Source organism: Canis aureus, chromosome 18 (assembly GCF_053574225.1).
Source record: "Canis aureus isolate CA01 chromosome 18, VMU_Caureus_v.1.0, whole genome shotgun sequence".
Taxonomy (NCBI): domain Eukaryota; kingdom Metazoa; phylum Chordata; class Mammalia; order Carnivora; family Canidae; genus Canis; species Canis aureus.
Genome location: NC_135628.1, coordinates 13,765,451 through 13,792,218, shown reverse-complemented (window position 1 = coordinate 13,792,218; position 26,768 = coordinate 13,765,451). Strand labels below are relative to the sequence as shown.

The following is a 26,768-nucleotide window of genomic DNA, read 5'->3' as shown; positions in this document are numbered from 1 at the left end:
CCAGACCCACCACTTCCCATGTAACTTGGACAACATCCCTTCTCTCTGTGCTTCTGCAAAATGGGCATAACAAGGCACCACAGTGGCATACAGTTAGAGAAGAGAATGTCATAATTTGCAAAAGCATGCCGATGTGTGAAGAGACGTAAAGTTTAGGTCAAGAAAGAGTTCACATAAAAAAAAAAAAAGAGTTCACATGCAATGTTTGTTAGAAAAAATTTCAAATATCACCAAAGCAAAAGAATACAGTGAACACCCATGTACCTATTTCTTATATTCAATAACGTTACCGTTTTGCCATTTTGCCATTCTCTTCTCTCTCGCTCTCTCAATCTATGTGAGTGTGTGCATGTGTGTATTGCGGAAACAATAAATTTTGCAAAACTCTGTCCTTAATCTTTCCAGTTTTGTAAATCTAACTACTGACTCAGTTCTCCACTGGCCATTTCATAAGCACCTTAAATGTAACAGAAATCTTGATTCATCATCTCCTACTGCAGACCTGCTCCACCCTTGTCTTCTTCACCCTAGGAAAAGACACCACCATCCCCTCAGTTGTTGAGCATGAAAACCTTGGAATCATCCTTGATTCTCCTCTAAGAGGGGACCCTTTGCAAAAAAAAAAAAAAAGAAAAGAAAAAAAAAAGATTTAGGGGAAAGACCCAGAATGGGAGGGAATAGCATGGGGGTTATGAGTATGGTGACCTGGGTTCACTGCCGGGTAGCTAACTCATGAAGTTTGTGAATGTGGGCAAGATAGTAACTTCAGGTTTCTCCTATGAAATATCTAGATCACAACAGTATCTAGGACTTCACAGTTGTGAGAATTAATGACCTCAGTGTAGCAACTGTCCAAGGTCAGCTCACCCAGGGCACTAGAGAGTAAGCCTGTTTCTGATTCACGGTCTCCTCCTTGCAGTGATGCCAGAAAGACAGAATGAGAGCTACATGACTTCCCACCTACAATGAGGTGAGTAGCATCAGCAGGAGACAGGACTCATTGGCCCAGAAGCTCCCTCTGTAATTACACTTGGATTTACATACTTTTACCAAACCAAACCGTTTCCTTTGTTTATTCCCTCTTCTGTTTACATTTCCAACCAGAGCCCCTCTAAGGGTGGGATGCATGGTGCTGCCCCCTTCCATGCTCACGTTAAGCTTCATCACCTCTCTATGTCATGCCACTACTTCCTGGACCCTAATTTAGGATCCTTTCCTGCCTTACTTGGAGCCTGTGATGCCTCCTCAGTGGATATGATTTAATAGTCTGCTTATTAAAATGAGTGTATTCAAGTGATAAATCCAAAATTATAATGACTTCTGGCTTACTCTCAACCATGCAAGAAATAAGTTTTCTAATTTGATTAAGTGTCAGAAGCAGATGTATTATCATTTAAGGACCAAGTTTCATGCTATTTCATTCACTGATGAAATAATCGTTTAAATACATATGTATGATAGGAAAAGTGTTTAAGATAAACCCAATATAATATATACATTGTTTGAAAATACACAATAGGTTAATTATATTTTAAAGTTATAGTTAAATATTTATATTTATCACTGATTTTTATATTTATGTATCTCTATATATCTAAATACAGTCACAAAAGGTTATTAATAAATCCTTCACTGCAAATTATTACATGAATAACTTACAAAATGGGTAAAACTAGAAGTAGGGTTTTGTTATTCAATAAAGTCTGTGCCCCTTACAATATTACTTTTATGTACACATTATCTCTACTCTGAAACCCCAAGAAAACTAGTTAAGTTTACTAGCTAAGGGGGAATTTATGCTAAGGTAAATACCTCTTACCTTGCCAGCATCAATACAGTTAAAGAAATGGAACAGTCTATGATTAGACCTTTAAAAAAAGCAAGACCTGGATCTCTGGAGCCGACCCACCTGGACTTTAGGGCATGTTTTCTTGGTCTGGGATTAGTCATCTGGCCCTGACTTTACAGCTTATTACAAAAACTAATGTCGTCTTTCATAATTGCCTGTATCCCACTTGACTGGTGCATTCTGTACGGTCAAAAATGCACAAACACTGTCAGATCAGATCATTCAACAATGCATCCTGCAATAAAAGGAGCAAGAAGCACTACTTTACCCAAGTACAAATACTGTTTTTCTGGACGACCTCCTGATACACAGAACCTCAGTAATGGTGAAAATCTCAGTATTGTGAATTAATGTCCCGTGGTCTAATTTTATCTGCCCTTAACCAGAATGTGAATGAGAAAAAAATGATCTCTGGAAGCCAACAGCCGGCACTAACAAGTGAGACCATGAGGTTCTCCTGAAGAGAAAGAACTTCACTGAACAGCAACATCAGATGCGATCACTATGGGATCATGTCAGTGAGATAAAAGTGAGGTTTCTTTGCAATGATTTCAGACAGCAGACAAGAACAAGGATACTGGGGAAAACCATGAAAATAATCAAGGGACGCCCGGGTGGCTCGGTGGCTAAGCGTCTGCCTTTGGTTCAGGGCATGATCCTGGAGTCCCCGGATTGAGTCCCGCATCAGACTCCCTGCACGGGGCCTGCTTCTCTCTCTGTGTGTCTCTCATGAATAAATAAATAAAATCTTAAAAAAAATAAGAAAATAATCAAATGTCTCCCCTTTCAGCTAACAGGAGTGGCCACTGCCTCTTGGTCAATTTCATCTTTCACTCCACTCCATTTCTCCCACCTCCTAGATAAAAAGTATTAAGTTATCCAGGCATAGATTTAATTTCCCTTCCTTACAGTATCCAATCCCGAAGAGTGCTCTGTTTCTTTGAACACTCCACAAAATCACCTAACACGGGCTCCAATCCTGACTTGCTTCCTGGTGTGGTCTGCTTTGTTGTAGCAAGTAACACAGACAAAACTGTCCCACTACAGGTATGTTCTGAGGGAACTCTGGCTCCGGACAGTGTTAACACCAAGAGCTATTCTCAGTCATTTGACCCAAAAAATAACCCAATGACAGGGAAAACAGAAGAAATTGGAAATAGAAATTGGCATTTTTACATGGTTGCCTTTATCTCACACACCAACCCCGTGATTTTTTTTTCCTTCCCTCACAGCCTCAGAGCAATCTATCAGGAGGCCTCCTTAGCTCCACCTCACAGCAGGTCCCAAACCTGCCCACTCCTCATCACCTCCACTGCACTCACCCAGCCCAGTCATACTCAGCCCCCATCAGCTCCACTGCCACAGTCTCTGGACCTCGGTTGTGGCCCCCAGCTCCCATCCATGGCCCATTTGTCTCACCATAGCCAGAGGGCACTTAACAAATAGGAAATATATATGTATGTGTAACATTGAGTTTACAAAAAAGTGCTCAATGTCAACAAGCAACTCAATGTTTTTGAATTAAAGGAACATGTTGCTAAGCGTAGTGCTTGGCACAAAGTGACTACTCAGTGAGTATTTATTGTATACACAAAGAATAATTTTTCATCTAACAATTGGCAAAGATTTAAAAATAGAAATTCATAGTATTGGCAAGGACTCAAAGAAACAGCACTCCATGCACTTCTGGAGAGATTGTGCATATTATGAGAACATTTGTCTCAAAAGCCTGAAATGTCCATACACTTTGAGAAAGCATTTTCATATTTAAACTTTTGCTCTAAGGATATAATTAGAATGTGCACAAAGCCTGTATGTATATTCAATAATCCAGGAACTTTCTCTTTTTTTTTTTAAGATATATTTGTTTATTTGAGAGAAAGGGAGAGAGAGAGAGCATGCAAGAAGAGGGAGGGGCAGAGGAAAAGAATCTTAAGCAGATTCCACACTGAGCGTGGACCCCTATGCAGGGCTCTATCTCATAGCCCATGAGATCATGACCAAATCCAGAGTCGGTCGCTTAACCAACTGCACCACCCAGGCACCCCGATAATAGTCCACAGGCATTTTAACTGGCTGTTTAATCTTATATGTTCAAGAATGGATTTTTTTTTAGGTTATAAAAATTCATCATGAAATAAAAAGACACATTTCTGTTGTTGAGCAGTGTATTCAGTCTCTGTTGCTGCCATAACTGTTTACCACAAACTTGGTTTAAAACAGTAAAATTTATTACTTTAAATAAATGGAGGATGGAAGTCAGAATTGGATCTCACTGAACTAAAGTCAAGATATCAGCAGGACTGTGTTCTGCCTGGAGACCCTAAGAGGAAATCCATTTCCTTGCCTTTTCTAGCTTTTATAGGCCTCCTACATGTAGGATGCCTACATTTCTACGTTTCTTGACTCGTGGCCTCTTCTCCCATCTTCAAAGCCTGTACATCATCATTTTCAAATCTCCTGTGATTTTGACCTCCTCTTCTGCCTCCCTCTTCCAATTTAAAGGACTCTTATAATTGCATCAAGCTCACTTCCATAACCCAGAATAATGTCCCAATTTTGAGGTCAGCTGATTGGCAACTTAATTCTTCCTGTAACCTTAATTCTCCCTTGCTATGTAACATAATGTGCACAAAGCCAGAGGTTCTGGAAATTCAGCTGTGGACATTTTTGGAGAGCCACTATTCTGCCTACCACAGAGGGTAAGAAAATTTTTCTAAGAAAATTATGACCCTTCCAACCTATAGGTAGGTTTTGAAACTTCAAAAGAAGGCTGGAGTCTGTGGCCTCAGACTGCAGATAATGAACAAGACTTCTCAGCACACTCCGAATACCTTCATGACGACCATAGTCATGGTGGTTGGGAATCAGTATTGCTCTTTATTGCTTGGAAATCCAAATATTAAGGTAAATAAGGTGGTCTGACCCACTGACTAGCCCTAGTGGGTATTTGATCCTCAGGCCCTAGGTTCAGTCTACTTAAAGCAATCAGGAGGGGAAGAAGGCCAGAACTTGAGTTCTTAGGCCATCTAAGAGTCAAAATTGAGGAAACAAAGTTCAAAAACAAAAATCCATGCAGCAAAAGTAGGGTTGACACTGTGAGACAAAGCCAGTAGCAGAAGCCAAGTATAACCGGGATGAACCTGGAATTAAGCATCCAAAAAGTGAGCCCATTCAGCTAACACATCCACCATGCAGCTATTTGCCAGCTGCTCTCATGGTGTTTGGACCTGTTAGCCTGGTTTAAAGGCATAAGTTTGACTGACATAATTTTTCTCAGAAGAGAAACTAAAACCATACCATTGTTTTGATTTATTTTCCCTTTTCTTCCACAGATTGAAGAATCTCAATAGTTAGAAGATGAAACCTTGGCCCTATGCCTAATAGTAATCTGAATGTGGAAGTAGCATTTGGAGCCACTGGCTCGGGTCTCCCCCCACAGCATCTCTGCAGGTGACTCACTTGTAGTGCATACAAGCAGAAGGGAGAAGGGACATGAGATGGAAACTAGCATCTAATGCACACCACTCACACTTTTCCAAAGAATCCATATTGTACCAATCCCCCGTCCATCCAGGTTTATCATCATACGTTTTCTTTCCTGCAATAATGGAATACCATTGGTAAAGGAAACGATGCACAAAACCTCTAGTTCATTCTGCTGTGGTTCAGAGAAAAGAGCTTTAGTGTTCAGGCTTCTGACTAAAATGCTTCCTTGATTTGAATGAGTTAAAGGAGGAAAAAAAAGACTACAGCTAACTTCACTCTAAAACATGGAAGGTGGGAAGGATTGTATGGGATAGAGATAAAGAAAGAAAGGCAGCTCAACTAATTCTATTTTTCCCAAGAAATCATCAAGAAAACAAAAGGTCAAATCTTTACCATAAACTACTGAGTGCCAGAATCCTAAAATTCTTAGGACTTCTGAGCCATTACTAATAAGTTGAAGGAAACCAGGTCAGTGTAGAACAGTCTTGAGACCCCATCACAAACACTAGTCTCCTTTCTCATACCCTCTGATGTGACTGGTTGGTAGGAAAACAAATTCTCCCCATTTGGCTACAAACTAAGCTCACAGAAGAAACATTTCCTTCGACCTCAGCCCCTGCTTTGTCCAGTACTTATGATTCACTCAGGGCCAGAGCCCTGGGATCAACCTCAGGGGTGAGACTTCTCTTTACCCTGCATGAAGGAAGCAGTGTTGAAAGCAAAGTATTTGATTTCAAGAGAGGAAGGCCTGTTCTCAAGGCCTAAACATTTAACTGCAAAATGTGTAAACCGTGCCATGGAATTCTGGCTGTGGTATGTGTCAAGCTAAGAAGGCAACATGCCATCTTGCCACTCTGTGTTACACAGAGGTACAGAGAGCCTGAGATAGATAAACACATACATAACATTGTTCATTGTGATATTAAAATAAGGGAGCCACTCGGACAACTTTTCTGCTGCTGAAAAATTAGAGCTACCATTATATAAAAGCCATAGACATTCTGGCTTAATGTCATCATCAGTTAAGCAGGAGTTATTAATTTGTTGCCAGAAATGTATAAAGATAACGGAATACCTTGTTTTTCCATTTGACGGGTTTCTGAAAATGTGGAAAGTAGATTTTTGTAAGTGAGGTCATCTAGGCATACCACTGTTCAAAATTTTTTTCTGTAGCACTTACTACCTTCTAATATATAATTCGCTTATTTGTTGCACTTACTGTTTATTCATTCTTTCCCTCTATTGTAACACACAGATCTTTGCCTATGGTGGCTGCTGCCACTGCTGTGGTTTTTGGTCAGGACCCAGCTAAAACCTCAAGCCCGGGGCTTCCTACACCACACCTGAATGTCTTTCTTTTTACCACTCCACCCTGCAAGCCTAGGGTGCTAACCCTAACACTTCATTATCCTAAAGGCATTACAGGGCTACTTAGTCCCCAGACACGGAGAAGGCTATCCCTTTTATCAACCCTTCAGTGCAACCAAGATCCCAGGTTGGCATGATGTTCCTCACACAGACATGCCCTGATTTACTACTTCAACTTCAAAATTTTTCAACAACTAATTATGAGCACTTACTATGTGCAAGTTACTGTCCTGGGTGCTTGGGATACAAACAGATAAAATAGGCAAAAACTCTTGAATTAATTCAACTAATATTTCTTAAATACCCATTGATGTTGATCCTGTATGCAATGCCTCTCTATAAATTTACCCTATATGTCTAAATCTGTGCTTATGATCAATCCCACATTAAAATCTCAACTGGACACTAATTTCTGACATTTGCCTTTAAGATAAGCAGACAAGAAGGCTGTTATATTCCAGATCTCTAGGGTTTTTGTTAAAGTATCTTACTTCACACTTACTATAAATGAACAGGTACTCACCTCCCATAGGGCCTTAGGGAAAGAATCATTGAGTGTAAATATCACAGATTGTACAAATCTCACTGTCACTTCAAGGAGACTCCTCACACTCCCAAAGTAACCAGAAAGCCAAATGGAATTAATATGGACTTCTGGAATAAATCTTCTAATCCTTTCAGAGATCTCTGCCAGTCTGCTTCCATCTCATCATACTGGTCCACGATCCACTCATGTGGAGACTCTTGCCCAGGCAAACCATCGGACATTTCTAGTTGGAGTGTAATTTATGTGCCAAGTCATAATAACTACCTTGAAAATATTATGAAAAGTCAATATAATGAAAAGCTTTCCCTTGTCTCGTTCTTGAAATTCTTCTCCAGCTTAACCCAATTGCATAAGTCACTTAGAGGCCTTTAAACAAAATGAAATCCTAATGACGTCTCTGCCATGAATAATTAATTGTTCGTGTACAACCTTCTCAACAAAATCCATTCTCATTAGATTAGAGGTTTCCTCAAGATGCGTGAGTTCATTATGGACATTTTTACTTCCTTCTTGTATCTTTCTTTCTTTGTCCATCTTATCTGTGTCTGTGATCTGAGAATTCACCACTCTGACAGCCTTCCAAAGAGGAAGAGTGGGAAGGCATTTACAGACCTTTAAGAAGTGGTCAAATGTCTTACTGTTTTAAACATAGTGGCTTAAATGAGAGAGTAAACAACAGATAGTGAAGGACTGAACTTACCGTGGTAAGGAAGGGTAGTTTGCTCTTTCAGTGGGAAAAAAGGGGGGCGGGGAGAGTAAGGTAGGTATGTTTAGCCATATTCTTAGAAACTGACTTTTTCATCAATGAGTCTTCTGCCTTCATGAGAAAATCCTGATGACCAAAAAACCTTGGGAAAAAAGAAACATAATAAAATCTTGTAATTTCTTTTCAGATGATGGAATGCAAGGTCATAGACACAATAGGAGAAACTTCAGAGGTCATCTTCTACTCATTTGACAAAGAGCTGAAATGCTGCCATCTGTTACAGTTCTAGCCACTGGACTATAATGAACCCTGTCCCATTCCATTCACAGTCCTGCCTTTCCGCTCTTCCCTTCTCAAGCCTCACACACAACTGTGTTCAATTATTCCAGCCCTGTTGCTGAATTGAATCAGATTTATTAAATCTGCATTTGAATTTCTCTAACTACTCTAGAAGAAGAAAAGGATCTCATCTCCAACTTCAAACACATCTAAAAGACAGAAACACATTTCTATCTTCCTCCCAATCATAAGTTATACATACTGGAAGATGCCTAAATTATCATTGTTGTTCACAGTAATGGTCTAAACGCTTAGGCATAAAACGGACTTGGTAGATATTAGGCACTAGAGCTTTTGTTTCATAGTTTTTTAATATAACTATATTCATCCAACAGACAAGATTTTGTATCCCGTCCTTTTTCATCTAGCATAACATAAGCATTTTTGAGGTTACACAAAGGCTTACAACCACCTTTAGAAAAGCTGATTAACATTCCATTGGGTGGACGCACTCTAACAAACCATGCTCTTTTCTTCCCATTTTTCATTATCCTTAATAATACTGGAATGAGCAACATCTTTCTTCATAAAACTTTTCCAACATTTAGTATTATTTCTATAGGTTCGATTCTTAGAAGTGTAACTACTGAATTAAAGGATAATATTCAGGTTGTTGAGATACATCGTGAAAAACTTTCCCAAAACACTACTCCAACTTATACTGCTACATATACTATTCAAATTAACAGGATCAATTAATTTTCAATTCAAGGGTGGTCAACAATATACAGAAGAGGGTGACTTTAAATGTTTATTGTGAAAGGTATCTTACATACAGAAAAATACATAACATATATGCAATCTAATGAATGAATAATAATAAAATTAACACTCTTGTACCCATCCCCCAATTTAAGATATAGAATGCTCTAGAAGTAGAAGCCCCCTTTGTATACTGTGGCATTCACATGCAGATTTCATAATATCATTAGCTTAACATATATATAGAAAGACACATATATTTATATTCCATTCACATCACAGCCCATGCTGCCTAAGGATGTAATTCTGGGGTGTTTCTATCTTACGATTTTACCATCTTGTACCCTTTTTTTTTTTTCTGCCTCTAGTCAAGTATGACAAGAGCAACAGCATGGAGAACTCTGCTTTGAACTGCCTTTCTCAAAAAGTGACATATCTTTTCTTTCTTTGTGAGAACTGCCCCATGGCCTCATCTTTACTGTAAAGGAGGTTGGCAGATGCAGCTTCCCTATATACACAAATGGAGCTGCCCATTGCATCTAGCCTCCGCAACAACACCCTTCCCCAAAAAAGCAGTCCCTTCCTTTTGTGTTAATCACTCCCTTGCTTTTCTTTAGTCAAAAAAAATTATCTAGGAAGCATAAACCTAATTGTGTGAGAGAAGTACACAAAATCATATTCATTCTAAATAAACAATCTATTGTTGATTGAATTCTCAGATGCATTCCTTCTTTCATCATTTTTTTAAATTACTACCTTCTATATGCAAAATCTAGAAGGAAAGATGCAATTAATTTTCATGCTGTCACATAGTACTTGGCTCCAATAGTGCATCAGCAAACTTCCCTCATGAGAAAATTCTAACTGTAATCAAGAAAGCAAATATCTCCCAAGAGCTCCTGGGAGAAATAGCTGATTCTAGGCCTGGGGCAGGGCATATATAAGATGAGCCTGAAGCACCTTGTTATAGCAGGAAGTAAAGGAATGTTCAAAAAAAATCCCAGTAATGGGAGTGTGTCATAGGCATACAGGGGCCAACTAAAAGCACTCACAATGGCCAAAGCTGGGACAGTTTGAGCAACAAAAATCAAGTAGTATTGGATTAAAACCCAGCATATCATATAGGTAAAGATCCAAGTCCAACTGATATAAATAAATGATTGGAAAAACAAATGGGAGAGATAAACCTTCCATGCAGAAGAATTTATGTAGATATTCCATCTACAAGGTGGTAGAGCACAACTCCCTACTATTTAAGTATGGGCTGTACACGGTGACTAACTTACAAAGAGCAGAGTATGGAAAGGGAGTAACTCTACAATGGAGAAATCTGGCGAACACCACCTCAGCCAGGTGATTATGGTTAACATGAAGAGTGACAAGTCATGTTGATGGGATGTACTCTTGATATGATGCAAGGAAAACGTCAATTTACCTCTGTGCTCATCCCCAACAGCACACATAAGCCTAGTCTAATGAGAAAACATCAGGCAAATCCCAAATGAGGAACATCCTACAAAATGCCAGTACTCCTCTGATTGTCAAGGTCATCAAAAAAAAGCGAAGTCTGAGAAACTGCCAGAGCCTACATTAAGACATTAAGTAGGATTTCATGTTATATCCTAGAGGGGATTCTGGAATAGAAAAGGGACATTAGGTAAATATTAAGGAAATCTGAATAAAGCATGTATTTCAGTGAATAACAACATATCATTATTGGTGTATTAATTGCAATAAATGTACATACTTGCGCCAGCAAGGCTCAGGATCCCTGGGTGGCTCAGCAGTTGAGCATCTGCCTTTAGCCCAAGGTGTGATCCCGGGGTCCTGGGATGGAGCCCCACATCAGGCTCCCTGCATGGAGGCTGCTTCTCCCTCTGCCTGTGTCTCTGCCTCTCTCTCTCTCTCTGTCTCAAATAAATAAATAAATAAATAAATCTTTAAAAAAAAAGAAGAAGCTAAAGGAAAAGATCAAAAGAAACATCAAGCAACTGTGGCCAATTTTATCTGTATGCTTGAGTTTTAGACAGTAATAATTAAACTTGGGTAATAAGAGATGAGGCCTGAAGAAAGGTGTCTCCTGAGGGAACTATGATGTAAGGCATGAGGCGGAGGGGTCATCTCATTATCAAAAGCTGTGATCTTGTGGGCGAGTTTTCTGTGCATTTGTCCAAAATGGATGCTGTCAAAAATTTAAATGACCCTCGCCTGAAAAATAATGGTCCAGCAGCCAGCTCTGGACAGGAAGATAGTGAGACTGCCATGCTTAGCTCCTTCCAGAAGCACTTGCCTCTCTGGCGCCCTCCACAGCACCCTTCAGTCACCTGCACAAGTGGTTATTATTCTGTTTCTGTATGTTTGAAATAATCCATAATAATATTAAACTCATGTTTTTCTAGATTTTTTTCCTATTGAAACTTCAATTTTGAAATACTTGCAGACAACTTGCAAAAATAGCTCACCCTTCACCCAACTTCCCCATATGATAACATTTCACATAGCTATAGTACAATGATTAAAACCAAGAAATTAACTTTGAAGAAATACTATTAATTAATCTACTAACTATCTTCAAATGCCACCAAGTGTCCCACTAATATCCTTTTTCTGGTCCAGGATCACACATTGCATTTAGTTGCCATGTCTCCAGCCTGGGGCAGTTCCTCTGCCTTTTCTTTCACATCCTTAACACTTTTGAACCATCAGAGTAAAGCAGTTAAATTCATGGAGTTTATGGCAATCTCCCCAAAACAGTCTTATTGAAGAGAGCTCTTCAGATCGTTGCCAGCACATCAGGGAAGAGCCGTGATATGGGTTCTTATCTGAGATGTCTCTATCACCTCAAGCAAACCCCCAGAAGGAGCAAGAAGAGGATAAGGAAGTGTCAGAGCAGGGGCAGGACTGTCCTGCATCAAAATTACAGACAAACCAAGTTTTAAACTAAGGTCTCCTGAGCCTCTACCTCAGTGCCACGCTCCTAGATACCCAGAAACCTCACCTCCTTTGCTGGAATTTCTGAGGTGGGGGGGCACTATGAGTAAATATCTGCCCAAGTCCATTCACCAGGGCTTGGTGGGGGAGTTCAACCCAAAACTGAGAGAGAACCAAGCTGTCAGTACTGTGCGCCCTGGAGCTGACTGGGGGCCTCGGTCTTCAGCCTTCCCAGAGTTTAGCATAAAAGACCAGACTGTCAGGGCCAAGAGAGGGGTTTCCTCTACTGCATGCTTTCTCAGGCTACTGTGAAATAGCATCCTGCCCCGCAGGGCCCGGAGCTAGGGTAACCCTCCCCTAGGGAATCACAGCAGTAGAGATAAGTGGTGCTACACCGCCATCTAGGGCTGAAATAAGAAAGTGCAACAATGCTTCCCTGGTCTTGGGGACCTAAACTAGTTACTGAGCAGAGGTTGACAATCTAGAAGAAGCAACATGCCAAGATTTACTCAGTTTACTAATATCATACTCTGAAAAGAGTTATTGGGTTTATTGGGTAGAAAGACTTTGGGGTCGGATGGACTGAGAGAGGATCCCTTCTCTGTATTCAGTGTGGCTTGTTCAGTCTCTGAATGTCTCTGGCCTTTATTTTCCTCATATTTACAATGAAGCTAATAATAGTTACATTTAGGGTTGTTATAGAAGCACCTGGGTGGCTCAGGGTTGAGTGTCTGCCTTTGGCTCAGGTTGTGATCCCAGGGTCCTGGGATCGAGTCCCACATCAGGCTCCCCACAAGGAGCCTGCTTCCCCTCTGCCATGTCTCTGGCTCTCTCTCTGGCTCTTATGAATAAATAAATAAAATCTTTTTTTAAATAGTTGTTATAACATACCTCGATGAGCACTGGATTCATAGTAGCCCCTCAATAAATGTATTCCGTCTCACATGTCTCTCCATCCCTTTGTGCACAATTACCATAACAACCTTGAGCCATAGAAATGGACGAGATAGTCCATGAGAGGTGTGATGACATTTATCCAAAGAGTCAGACATGCTGTAAAATCCAGAAGCCAGGGATCCCTGGGTGGCGCAGCGGTTTGGCGCCTGCCTTTGGCCCAGGGCGCGATCCTGGAGACCCGGGATCGAATCCCACGTCGGGCTCCCGGTGCATGGAGCCTGCTTCTCCCTCTGCCTGTGTCTCTGCGCCTCTCTCTCTCTCTCTGTGACTATCATAAAAAAAAAAAAAAAAATTAAAAAAAAAAATCCAGAAGCCATACTGCATAGTGCTCTGAGCAGACACTGTGACAGGCGACCACCTTGTTTTCAATACCAGCTCTGCCAGTTGCTGGTTTTTCCATCTGCAAAATAAAAATGGTAATAAACATATCTACATCCTAGGATTGTTGTGAAAATTCGATAAATGAGGGAACTTTCCAGAATGCTCGATGAGACGCAGAGGAGTGGCGGCTGCCCTTGCTGCACCCAGCAACACGCTCCTTCCCGCTCCCGTCACCAGCCTGGGCCTTTTCACTGGCTGTAGAAAATGGTGAAAGAAACCACTTACTATGATGTTTTGGGGTCAAACCCAATGCCACCCAGGGGGAATTGAAAAAGGCTTACAGGAAACTGGCCTTGAAGTACCACCCTGATAAGAATCCAAATGAAGGAGAGAAGTTTAAACAGATTTCTCAAGCTTATGAAGTGCTCTCTGATGCAAAGAAAAGGGAATTATATGACAAAGGAGGACAACAGGCAATTAAAGGAGGTGGAGCTGGTGGTGGTTTTGGCTCCCCTGCGGAGATCTTTGATTTGTTTTTTAGACGAGGAGGAAGGATGCAGAAAGGAGAGGTAAAAATGTTGTACATCAGCTCTCAGTAACCTTGGAAGGTTTATATAATGGTGCAACAAGAAAACTAGCTCTGCAAAAGAATGTGATTTGCGATAAATATGAAGGCCGAGGTGGTAAGAAAGGAGCAGTTGAATGTTGTCCCAATTGCCGAGGTACTGGAATGCAAATAATAATTCATCAGATAGGACCTGGAATGGTTCAGCAAATTCAGTCTGTGTGCAGGGAGTGCCAGGGCCATGGGGAACGGATCAGTCCTAAAGATAGATGTAAAAGCTGCAACAGAAGGAAGATAGTTGGAGAGAAGATTCTAGAAGTGCATATTGACAAAGGCATGAAAGATGGCCAGAAGATAACATTCCATGGCGAGGGAGACCAAGAACCAGGACTGGAAGCAGGAGATATTATCATTGTTTTAGATCAGAAGGATCATGCTGTTTTACCCAATGAGGAGATCTTTTCATGCGAATGGATATACAGCTGGTTGAAGCCTTGTGTGGCTTTCAAAAGCCAATATCTACTCTTAACAACCCAACCATCACCTCTCATCCAGGTCAGACTGTCAAGCACGGGGATATCAAGTGTGTGCTAAACGGAAGCATGCCAATTTATCGTAGACCATATGAGAAGGGTCACCTAATCATCAAATTTAAGGTAAACTTCCCCGAGAATGGCTTTCTCTCTCCTGATAAAATTTCTTTGCTGGAAAAACTCCTAACTGAGAGGAAGGAAGGAGAAGAGACTGATGAAATGGACCAAGTGGACCTGGTGGACTTTGATCCCAATTAGGAAAGACGATGCCATTACAATGGGGAAGCATATGAGGATGATGAACATCATCCTAGGGATGGTGTTCAGTGTCAGACCTCGTAATGGGGCTAGTGAATAACACTGCTGCTGGCATCTTAAATGCAGTAGTGAATGAGTGAAGGACTATAATCATAGCTCACTACTTGCTATTGTTTTTAATATTCAACTATAGTAGTGTTTTAAAAGTTAAATGAAGAATAAACTCAAATATAAAAAAAGAAAGTTACATAAATGAGTATCTGCAAAGCACTTAGTAGAGTCAACATTTGATGAGTGTGATCAATTATTAATAATATTTCTGAATGTTGCCGACCCAAAAATGCAGGGCTGGGAGTGGAAAGGCTCCCAGCCAGCATTTATTTGATTTATAAAAAGAAAATGTTACATATTACATTTCTTGTCTTTTTGAATGCTTCTATCCCATCCCTTGTGTTTTCCCCTAAATACACACACACACACACACACACACACACACACACACATAATCTGTTTTCAAATAGTAACTGTGAGTCTGATGCCTCTTAACTGTTAGCTTCCTGGGCCAGACCACGAAGCAGCATGGCCTGGGCAGCCTAGCCGGGCTTCATAGACAGCCGGGCCCCTCAGAGAGCTGCATATGCCTTGTAAAGAGAATCTTCTATTACTGTGAAATCTCCCTCCTACTCCAGTTGCTTCTTACCTTAAAGTCCGCTTTGGAAACTAAAAACATCAGCTTCCTGTCAGTTCATAATCACATGGGAAGGTTTTTTCCACTCTTCTACTTTCAGCCCTCCCATACCCTTATACTGAAGGTTTGGTTTTGTTTTTAAAGATTGATTTTATTTGTTTGTTTGTTTGCTTGTTTATTCAAACATTCGTTCATTCATTCATTTGACAGAGAGAGAACACAAGCAGGGGGAGCAGCAGGCAGAAGGAGAGGGAGAAGTGGGGCTCAATCCCAGGACCCCGAGACCATGACCTGAGCTGAAGGCAGATACCCAACCACCTGAGCCATCCAGGTGCCCCAACCTTTGTTGTTTTTAAGGCTCTTAAAAATCAGATTTTGGGGATCCCTGGGTGGCGCAGCGGTTTGGCGCCTGCCTTTGGCCCAGGGCGTGATCCTGGAGACCCGGGATCGAATCCCACGTCGGGCTCCCGGTGCATGGAGCCTGCTTCTCCCTCTGCCTGTGTCTCTACCTCTCTCTCTCTCTCTCTCTCTCTCTCTCTCTGTGTGTGACTATCACAAATAAATAAAAATTAAAAAAAAAGAAACAGTGAAAAAAATAAAAAAAAATAAATAAAAAAATCAGATTTTGTTATTTATCCAGGCCAGCAATATTGTCTTTAGATTGTAAGATTTAGTCCACTTCTGCATGATGTAAGTATTGATGCATTCAGGCTTAAATCTACCTTCTTGCTGTTTGCTCCATTGGTTCCCATCTATACTATGCTCCTTTCTCTCCTTTCTTGCCTTTTGAATTTTTAAAATTTCATATTCCCCTTATATTATCTGTTTGCCTTACATTTTAATTTTTTTAGTAAATACCAGAGAAATTGAAACATACACCCTGCTTTATTCATTCCTAATATAAATTAGTGCCTTCAACATTTCCATTGCCAAGACAATCTAAGGACCTCAGGATATTCCATTCTATTTACCTCTCATCAGACATCTAGGCTAACTTTGTCATAATTTTTAGTTCATTATACATGGAAGACACCATAAAAATCAGATTTCTACTTTATGGATTTTACTTTTTAGATTTATACACATATTTACCTTTCCGTGCCTTTTCAATTCCTTTCTGCACCTCCAAGTGATCTGTGATCATTCTCCTTATGTTCCAACAGCCATTAGTATTTTCCTTTTGGTACTTTCAAATGGTGACAAAATCTATTTTCATTTGCTTGAAAATGTCTTTTGAAGGATATTTTTGTTGCCTATAGTCTCCCAGGTTGGCTGTTTTCTTTAAGCTCTTTGAAAATATCACTATTATGCTTACTTACTGTTACTTCATTGAAAGTTCTCCTTTGGTTACTTTTATAACTTGTCTTTTTCCAACAGTTTTACTAGGAAGCAATTGATGTGACTTTCTTTAAGATCAATAGCATTTCTTACATCTGTGGTTCAATGTCTTTATATTTTTATTTTTTTATTTTTTTATGGTTCAATGTCTTTAATCAGCTTTGGAAAATTCTTAGCCATTGTCTCTTCAAATATTGTGTCTGCTTTATTCTCCCCCCTATTCTCTCTCCATCAGTCTGGATATTTGTTGACCTTTCAGTTCACCAATTCTCTCTTAAACTGTGACCATCAAAACCATCTACTGATTTTTTAAATTTTAGCTATGTTATTTTTCAATTCTAGAATTTCCTTTTTATATGATTTCCAGGTCTCTGCTGAAATTTCTCCTTCTTCTCATTTAATTCCTTGAACTTTTTTTTTATTTTACTTATTTTTAAATGTTTTTATTTGAGTATAGTTGATACACAATGTTACATTAGTGTCAGGTATACAACACAGTGATTCCATGTCTCTGCTATACATCATGCTCTGCTCACCACAGTATAGCTACCATTGTCACCATACATTATTACAATATCATTTACTGTATTCCCTATGCTGAATATTCATTCTATAATTTTTATTCATTCTATCACTGGAAGCCTGTATCTCCTCCTCACTCATTTTGCCCATGCCTCTACCCAACTCCACTCTAGTAACCATAGGTTTGTTCTCTATATTTATAGTTCTGATTCTGTTTTTTGTTTGCTTATTCATGTTCTTTTTAGATTCCACATAAAAGTGAAGTCATAGGGACGCCTGGGTGGCTCAGCGGTTGAGTGCCTGCCTTCAGCTCAGGGCGTGATCTCCTGGAGTCCCGGGATTGAGTCCCACACCAAGTTCCCTGCATGGAGCCTGCTTTCTCTCTGCCTATGTCTCTACCTCTCTGTCTCTGTGTCTCTCATGAATAAATAAAATATTTTTTTAAAAAGTGAAGTCATACTTCTTAGTCTGACTTATTTCACTTAGCATAATACCTTCTAGGTACACCCATATTATCACAAATGGTAAGATCTCATCCTTTTTATAGCTGCATAATATTCCTCTGTGTGTATGTATCTTCCATATCCTTTGTCTATCATGGACACTCAGGTTGCTTCCATATCTTGGCTATTATAAATAATGTTGCAATAAACACAGTAGTGCACGCATCTTTTAGAATTAGTGTTTCCATTCTCTTTGGAGAAATAATAGTGGAATTACAGGAATATTTAGTATTTCTATTTTTAGTTTTTTGAGGAGGCTCTATACTGTCTTCCACAGTTGCTGCACCAATTTACATTCCCCACCAAGTGTACCAGGGTTCCTTTTTCTCCACATCCTCACCAACAATTGTTGTTTCTTGTGTTTCTTGTTTTAGCCATCCTGACAGGTAGGAGATGACAGCTTAATGTGATTTTGATTTGCATTTCCCTGATGATGAGTGATGAGCAACTTTTCATGTGTCTGTTGGCCATCTGGATGTCTTCTTTGGAAATATGTGTATTTAACGCCTCCATCCATGTCTTAACTGGATTGTATTTTAGTGTTGAGTTGTATAAGCTCTTTATATAATTAGGATATTAGCCCCTTATCAGATATATCATTTGTAAATATCTTCTCCCATTTAATACATTGTCTTTTTTTTTTTTTACAGATTTTATTTATTTATTAATGAGAGACACACAGAGAGAAGAGAGAGGAAGAGACAACAGGCAGAGGGAGAAGCAGGCTCCATGCAGGGAGCCTGATGTGGGACTCGATCCCGGGTCTCCAGGATCACGCCCTGGGCTGAAAAGGGCGGTAAACCGCTGAGCCCCCAGGGCTGCCCAAGTCTTTTGTTTTATTGATGGTTTCTGTACCTAGGTTAGGGAAATTTTCAGCCATTATTACTCAGATAAGTCTTCTGCCCTTTTCTCTCTTTCTTCTCTTTATGGGATCCCTATAATGTGAACGTTTGTTCACTTGACGGTGTCTAAAAATCCCTTAACCTAATCTCATGGTTTTTTTATTCTTTTCTCTTTTTGTTGTTTAGCTTGGGTGCTTTTCATTACCCTGTCTTCCAAATGGCTGGTACATTCTTCTATATCTGCTAATCTGTTGTTGATTCCCTCTAGTGTTTTTTATTTCAGTTTTGTTAGTCTTTAATTCTGGTTCTTTTTTTATATTTTCCCCCCTTTCCTGAAAATCTCACGGAGTTCTTCCCCTCTTCTCTCCAGCCCAGTGAGCATCTTTACAATCATTACTTCCAATTTTTTATCAGGTATATTGCTTATCTCCATTTCATTTAGTTCTTTTTCTGAGGTTGTGTCTTGTTCTTCCTTTTAGAACATATTCTACGTCTCCCCCATTTTGCTGGACTTTCTGTTCTTTTTCCTATGGATTATGCAGAAGAGTATTTCTCCTATACCTGAAGGAATGGTCTTATGTGTGGTCATCCCCTATGTAGACTGTGTGTGCTTGGTGACGTTTACTGGCTGGATGGAGCTATGACTGGCATGGGCTAGTGGCCCCCGGGCTCTCCACGTAGCGGGTGCCCTGATAGGGCAGCTGAGGCTGGAGTGAGTGCGAGGGGAGTGTTCTGAGGCTCCACCTACAGAGAGCACCTTGGCACGATAGCCGAAGCTGAGTGGGTGTTCTCTGAGTGTCCTGGGCTCTCTATGTGGAGGGTGCCGTGGCGGGCTGGCTGGAACTGATGCAAGGTACAGGTCACGAGGTCCTGGGGCTTTCTGTGCAGTGGCAACAGGGAAAACAGCTAAAGCTGAAGTGGGTGCAAGCCAGGGAGTCCCAGGGTGCTCAGCTCAGGGCGTGCCTGGCCTGACCCCTGGAGCCGAAGCCAGTGCGGGGGCGGGGAGTGTTCCGGGACGCTCCGCACACGGGGCACCCGGCACGGTGGCTAGAACTGATGTCGGGGTCCTACAAGGGCTGGGGGTTCCCAAGCACGGAGTGCAGGGGGCACCCCGGCAGGGCAGCGAGATGTGAAGGCGACGTCAGCCGGAGGTTCCTGAGCGCTCTGCGCAGGCGTGGCTCTAGCAAGTCATCCGAAGCCAAAGGGCTGCGGGGCTGGAGGGCGGCGGGGCGCCTGGGGCCTCCGTCACCTTGGCAGGAAGGCCGAGGCCGGAGTGAGCGCGAGTCAGGGGTGCCGCAGCGTGCAGCGCCCTGGGGCCCCCGGGGGGACGGCTGGGCCCCGGCTCACTGAGGAGGCTGGCGGCGTGGGGCGCCCTGGCCGCGCCCTGGTCGGTGTCTCCAGGGCAGGGAACACGGAGCCGCGCAGCCGCGCAGCCGCGCCCACCCGAGAGCCGGAGCCCCGCAGCCCCGCCCCGCCCCGCCTGGCTTGCGCATGCTCTGTCACGGGGAGCCAGCAGCCCCGCCCCGCCCCGCCTGGCTTGCGCATGCTCAGTCGCCGGCCGTTCCCGTTCGGCAGAGGGGCCTGCTCCGGGTCGGCGCCGCTTACCGCGGTGGGTCTCTGCGCCGTCCTGCGCCGCCCGGCTTCTTCGAGCTCCCGTCGAGCTCCCAGCTCTTCCTCAGGAGGACGCGGCCCGTCGGCAGGTGTGAGTGGGCGCGGGGCGGGCGCGGTGCCTCCTGCGTTCCGGGCCCCGAGCCCTAGAGCCCCGGAGCATTTCCGTCCAGCAGCCCCTGGAAGGCCCGCCGGGTCATGCTAAATATCCGAACTTTCTGAGGGTCTCGATCTCTTCGCTTTGTCAGCTCAGTCAGATCCTGTGTTTCTGTATTCCGAGTTACCGTTCAATGAACAGACTTCCACAAAAAAAAAAAAAAAAAAAAAAAACTGGAGGGAAATTTGAGAAAAATGCATGTTATCTTCCTTCCATGGGAGTTCATTGCTTCTGGCTGTTACTAGGTGTCCTGCAAATGGCCTCCCTCGGGGGCTGAGGTGACTTGAGGTTGGGCTGCAGCCCCTGGGAGCCACGGCCACCGCAGTCGTGTACTCCAGGGGTGCGTGGCCCCTGCGATCCCGGTCGCTTTGAGGTGGCAAGAGGTGGCACCAAATGTAGGTCGCCTCTGTCTGGAACGCTGGCCGTGGCCTTCCTGACCGCTCTCGGATCTCTTACTAGACAATGTTCTGACTTTTCTAGTTTTCTCAGCAGAAGGGCTGGTGCTAAACAGGCTAATCGCCCATTGCTGGAGGCTGAACGCTCCGCGTGCCTGACGTGAATAATTCATTCTGCAGGGCTCACGTTCTGAGGTACAACAGACTACAGATCTGGACGCTGCCGCTTAGCAGCCGTGTGACGTCACGTGAACTCTGTAGCTTCCTGGAGTCCTGGTGGCCGCATCTGGCACAACAGAAGTAACCGTGGCACCTACGAGGAGTCGTTTCAAGGATCTTTTTCAGATGCAGGTCAGAGCCAGGAATGTAGCAGATATTCAGATGTTATTCAAATCTTGGTAATAATAGTTTTCAGATGCTATAATAATTGTTATTACTAATTATATAAATTAATACAGAACAGCAGCCTCTCTCTTGCGCACCCTCTGTGAGAAGTGGTAACTGGAAAAGACCCTGACACAGATCTTAGTTTTTCCAACTTTTCAAACTGTGGCTTTGGAACCCTTGGATAGGCCGGCTCACTGCACCGCTCGAAATAGTTTAGGCAGGCAGTGGTATGTTCATTTTGGAAAGTAGATCCGCTGGTGTGAGAATTTAGCAGCAGGATCAAGGAAGCAGGCTTTGGCTAGAAGATTCATGAAATTAGCCCCCCTAGACTGTGGCCCCGAGGGTGTAACCAAGTGTAATGAGACAGTAATCACCATGGTTTGCTCTGGAAAAGGGAGACAGATCTTTTGCTGTCCTCACTGTATAAAGGGCTGAGCCCTCATTGTTCTGGGAAAAGCTTTCTACCTACTATGACTCCTGGACACAGAGAAGCTCCAGGTGCTAAGGAACAAGAACCTTAACTAGTTATCCTGGGTTCTCTTTATAAGAAAAACCTTTATTTCAAAGATTCCATAGTATTTTAATAAAAGGCTTACATTGCTTCACAACACTTAAATTCAAGAAGCATCATTTGTCTTTTAAATGTCTGAAATTTTTTAAATGCTACTGTATTATACACTTAAAAACCTGTTAAGGAAAAAAAAAAAAAAAACCTGTCAAGAGAGTGGATCTCAGGTTCAATGTTCCTACCATAGAAAAAAGTTCAAAAAAATGTTTGAAGTACTTTTAATCATTGATGTATTGAAACATCCAAACTATTTATGTCAGATATAAAATACCAGAAGCATGCTTTGTACTCACCATGCGGTCAGTTTATTTCACTTTCCCAGGTTACAGTTAGAGCACTCGATCCAGGTCGGGAGTGAGTTCAGCCACACCAGGACTCCCAGTAAAGACTCTGTTGTGGGGAGCACCACATTCCGGAACCCAGTGCAGTTTTGCAGACCCAGCAACACCACTCCAGATACGACAGGCCTGACGGTCTGATTTACACCAGACTTACAGAAAGCTGATCTATAAATGGGCACACCTTAGTCTTTCCACAGTGAAGCAAAAACAGTTGCTGAGACTATACAAATGAAGATCCAAACACAGCCTTTCCTCCCCTCATTTGAAAAGCCAAATTTCAATAGTGATGTTGGAGCCAGAGAAACCAGTTAGAATAATGGTGGATGGTGGCACTGAACAATGCCACCAAACTATGGCAAGAATGTCTCCAGCTTTCCAGCCCTGAGGATCACCCTTTCCTTTTACCCACCTAACGTAATCCGACCCACCTCACCCATATTGCTTGGCTGTACAAAGTCTAGTCTTTATTGTGATGTGTAAGGAACAGAAGTTCTAGGAAGTGCTTATATCCCACAAATCCATCCTGGATGTTGCTAGTCAGCATTTGACCTAGAGACTAGTGTCTGGGCTTCTATGCTGCTGTCTTGCCACCTGGAAACCATCTCCAAGCTACCATTGCCCCCTAGGCACCATCTGGCCCAGTATAGACACAATTCCTCCCTTAATTGTCTAAAACACAGCTGACAGTGGGCTGTAGTTTTTCACAAAGACTTACCAAAAGTGAGCCTAACATGAGGGAATTAATAATGGAGGGAAAATAATTAAGTTCTAACAACACATTCCAGTGTTCTTAGAATTCTTAGCCATGCGCCTTCTGAGGGCAAGTCTATGACTGGCATTTTTCTCTTCAGGCCCCATTGTGCGGCTAGACACAAAGACCTGCTCATTTCCTCCACATGGGGGTGTCACCTATAACGCTGTTCCCCTCTATGAATTCTATGGCTCCCAACAGAAGATAAAAAGACTAATCTGTCTCATAATTATCTCTGCATTCATACCTTACCTACCCATTCTGGTTTGATGTGACCAATGAAGCATTTCTTGCAGCTTTATTTATTTATTTAGCTCCTGGGTTAAAATCCAGACCTTCCCTCTGGATGCACTGACTCCATAAGCCCCGAAAAAAGCCATCCCTGAACGTGATCCAAACAGTATACAAATGTACCATAGCTCACCCTGTTGAACATCTATCAGTTCTAATTCTTTCCTGTTAAAACAATGCAAAGAATATCTTAAAAAGCTAGATCTCACATATGCACCATACTCTCAAACTTTTGCTGATTCAAAGGGTATGCAAATTTTCAGTCACTCATTCAGTATCGAACTAACTTCTGGGCAATCTTCTAGGACTGGAGATACAATAATGAGCATAAATATATTCCCAGAGTCATAGCCCTCCTATCTTGTGGGACAGACAAATAAATGTGAACTGCAATGGTGTCACTTGAAAGAACAGTGCTACCAGGGAAAAGCTTCTCCACAGAACTGGCCTATAGCAAAGATCTCATGAATGATTAAGTAAGTGTGAACAAGGCAAAAACAAACAAAAAGAAATAAACAGGAAGAGACTGTGTTCCAAGCAAAAAAAAAAAAAAAACAAAAAAACAAATTTAAAATTCTTGGGGCTGGAAAGAGAGAATACTGGTATTGGAAGACCAGCCTAGCTAAAACAGGCATTAATGGTGAGCACAGATTGAGAGGGTGCAAGGACCCAACCTTTCAGAACTTTATAAACATGTTAAGAATCTTATCTTCATTCCAGGAACAACAGGATGACACTGAATGATTCTGTGCATTTTGAAAATCTCATACTTGCTGGAAAGGCTATGTACCATTTTATATTCCCCTATAGCTTCACCTACCTTTTTTTTTTTTTTTTAACCCACACTATTATGATCTTAACAATTTGATAGTTTGAACTTGGGACTCATTACATCTGTTCTCATATTTATTGCCCATGTTTTTATCTATTAGAGACATAATGTTTGTGCCTCCTACAATTCATGTTGAAGTTGCACCCCCCAATGTGATAGTATTAGGAGGTATGCCTTTGGGAAGTAATTAAGCATGAGGGCAGAGCTCTCCTGAACAGGATCGGTGCCCCTGTAAGAAAAGACAGGAGAGAGAGCTTGCTTCTGCTGTTCTCTGCTGTGTGAGAATGCAGCAAGCTGGCCATCTGCAAGCAGGAAGAGGGCCTTCGGCAGACCCACAGTCCACCTGCACCTTGGTCTTAGACATCTCAGCCTCGCAGGACTTGTGAGGCTGTGACAAATAAATGTTCGTTGTGTAAGCCACCCAGCCCAAGATGACCCAAGAGTATCCTTGCCCATTTCCTACTGGGATATTGTCTTAACTAAATTTAAGACTTATTACTGTCTTTTTAATTTTTCCCCTAATTATTTGCCTTTAATTATGTATATCGAAATATGACAGACATAGCAACATTTTCTTTTAGGGATTCTGCCCCAAAGATATTTTGTCACCCCGACAGTATGTGAGTATTCATCTGTATTTTCTGTTTGTGTCTGTTATGTTCAGCTGCTCATACTGAATATCTTGATTCATATCTCTAGAAAACTAATTTTACTTTTCAAAAAGTTAACTAGCTATCCCTTGAAGTGTCACTTATAATAATTTACCATTATAAGTAGATAACTTAGAAAATCACGTATGAATGTTTTCTTAATCTTCTATTTTGTTCTATTATCTAATCATGTATTACCAGACCAGTACCACTATAACTTTATAACACATTTCACGTGAGATACAGTTCTTGCATGAACAACCCCATTTGTTCAGTTTCAACTGTTAACTACTCCTTTCTTATAAAATACTGACTTGGCTTTCACACAGGAATTTTTAAGTAGATTATCAAGGTTTCAAACTGAGAACAAAGATATCTATCTGGAGCACAAAGAGGTGAAAATGACCTCGAAGACTTGCAACCTTTCCCAACAACTACTGAAATTTACATAGATTCTTACATGTAATGAGTACATTACTGAAGGTCTGAACAAATACCCCATAAGACAGTTTACCATAATTGATTTTTTATTTAAAAAAATTACAGGGAGCAATTTCCAGCATATTTTATAAAAGTACTGCCTGTATCAAACATTTATATCACTATTAATTCCATTGAAGAGCTGCCTTTTTTTTAAGGTACTAATTCCAATTGATGGGATACATGCCCTTAAAATAGAAAGTTTCCATTATTTATCCAAATGTCAAAATTAACATTATTGAGAAGTTTATTGCTTTATGGCTGGGCAAGATGCTGCTAGCACATTTTATGTAAATAATATTCTTTATTAAAAACTATGAGGTCCTTCTGTTTAAAACTTTCAGGATAATTCACAGAAAATAGATATATTTATTCAAATTATACACTGAAGGGCTGGGCTATTGGCTATAGACATTTATATGTGAAGCAGCTCTTTAAAGAGATAAGACACACAAAATAGGTCTGCCTTGATATAATATACATAACTGAAATTAACAAAACCTGGAAGACCAATATTGTTATACTATGTTCTGTTAGGATCTTAAAAAAGAAATCACACATTTAGTAGTCCATTTGTGCTTAAAATATTCATATGCATGAGAAGCTTAAAGAAAAAACACCTCTGTACATGATGATGAAAAGAAAGTAATAAATTTTTTTGAAATTGCACTGTTATTTAAAACACTTTCCTAAAGTCAGACCCTCCTTTGTAGCTGGCACAGTTTTTCAGGTCTAATTGGCAACCTGGGGAGGCCCTTCTGGTATCAGTGAAGTAAAGAAGGTGGTGATAAAAGACCAAGCTGACGCCATTAATCCAGGCCTTTGAACTGCACTGGCATCTTCACCTGCATCTTCTCCACTCTCCTCTTCAAGCCCATCATCCATAAGACGCTCCTTTCAAACAAAACAAGAAACATAATCCTCGGGGATTTGAACAGCTAGCATTAACTCATGAAAGAAAGAATTAAATTCTTCCCTACAGAAAAGGAATATGAGCATGTAATAAGGAAATGGTACATATCTGGTCATTGTAAAGCTTTATTAAACCCAAAATTGATAAATTCCTCAGTGTTCATGTTCAAGTGGATAACTGCCAATTTAATACAATAAATTCTCAAAGTGTGCATAATTTACTTTCTAGGCTGTTTTCAGGTAGAATAATGTTAATTCTTAAGTCTTTTTGGGTATTTTTTTTTGTTTGAGTTTTTTTTTTGAGAGAGAAAGAAGAGGGAAAAAGCGGATGGTGAGGGAGAGAGAGAGAATAGTAAGCAAGCTCCCTGCTGAGTGCAGAGCCCAAGACAAGAATGGATTTCATGACACTGAGATCATGCCCTGAGCCAAAATCCACAGTCGGACACTTAACCAACTGAGCCACTGAGGCACCCCTGCTTAATTCTAATATATGACTGACTCAGTATTATAATCTAAGTTCTCCCAGATAAAATCACACAATTTATGTGTTAATATTTCTTCGTGTGCCATTCCACAAAAACTTGTGGAACACCTCAAGATTCTTTTATCATGTTGGTTTCTTACAAGTGCTGAGGAACATATATATTTGAAGTATACAAAATACAAAACCCTCATTAGCATACCATTTCTTCAAGTTCTAGGTTGTTTGCATTTTGCCCATCGTTGTTAACTTCGGCATTATTGTTGGGAGCCTGTTGCTGACCTCCTTCTTGCCTAAAAGGAAACCATCCAGCTTGGTGTCTGTTCAGTAAAATAAAGAAAAAAAGAAGTTGCAATTGTTTTTATTTGTAACACTAAAACATTAGTGTCCTACAATAGAAAAATTATTTCAACTATAATAAATAAAAAGACCAAATCTCCTACTTCAAGCCAAGAAC

At 41.2% G+C, this 26,768-nt stretch overlaps 1 protein-coding gene, 2 long non-coding RNA genes and 1 pseudogene across 4 annotated transcripts in view; 2 read left to right on the top strand and 2 right to left on the bottom strand.

Moving 5' to 3' along the window:
- Positions 1-12,997, bottom strand: part of LOC144288592 (uncharacterized) — a 47,515-nt gene extending 34,518 nt beyond the window's left edge. The window contains exons 1-4 of one of the 2 annotated variants that reach the window (XR_013356559.1): positions 12,823-12,997; positions 10,748-10,907; positions 7,954-8,101; positions 5,382-5,450 (exon numbers count right to left, since the gene is read on the bottom strand). This is a non-coding gene — a long non-coding RNA (uncharacterized LOC144288592). The remainder of the gene's footprint in view (positions 1-5,381; positions 5,451-7,953; positions 8,102-10,747; positions 10,908-12,822) is intronic. The other variant, XR_013356558.1, reaches the window with a different exon arrangement.
- Positions 12,998-13,473: 476 nt separating this feature from the next.
- On the top strand, positions 13,474-14,676 carry LOC144288265 (dnaJ homolog subfamily A member 1 pseudogene; annotated as a pseudogene).
- Positions 14,677-20,020: 5,344 nt separating this feature from the next.
- LOC144288591 (uncharacterized) lies at positions 20,021-26,631 on the top strand. The gene is made up of 3 exons (XR_013356557.1): positions 20,021-20,158; positions 20,799-20,969; positions 25,632-26,631. It is a non-coding gene; the product is annotated as an uncharacterized LOC144288591 (long non-coding RNA).
- Positions 24,948-26,768, bottom strand: part of HERPUD2 (HERPUD family member 2) — a 34,099-nt gene continuing 32,278 nt past the window's right edge. The window contains exons 7-8 of the mRNA XM_077856214.1: positions 26,514-26,631; positions 24,948-25,812 (exon numbers count right to left, since the gene is read on the bottom strand). Of these exons, the coding sequence (XP_077712340.1) occupies positions 25,651-25,812; positions 26,514-26,631 (280 nt within the window). The 3' untranslated portion in view covers positions 24,948-25,650. The remainder of the gene's footprint in view (positions 25,813-26,513; positions 26,632-26,768) is intronic.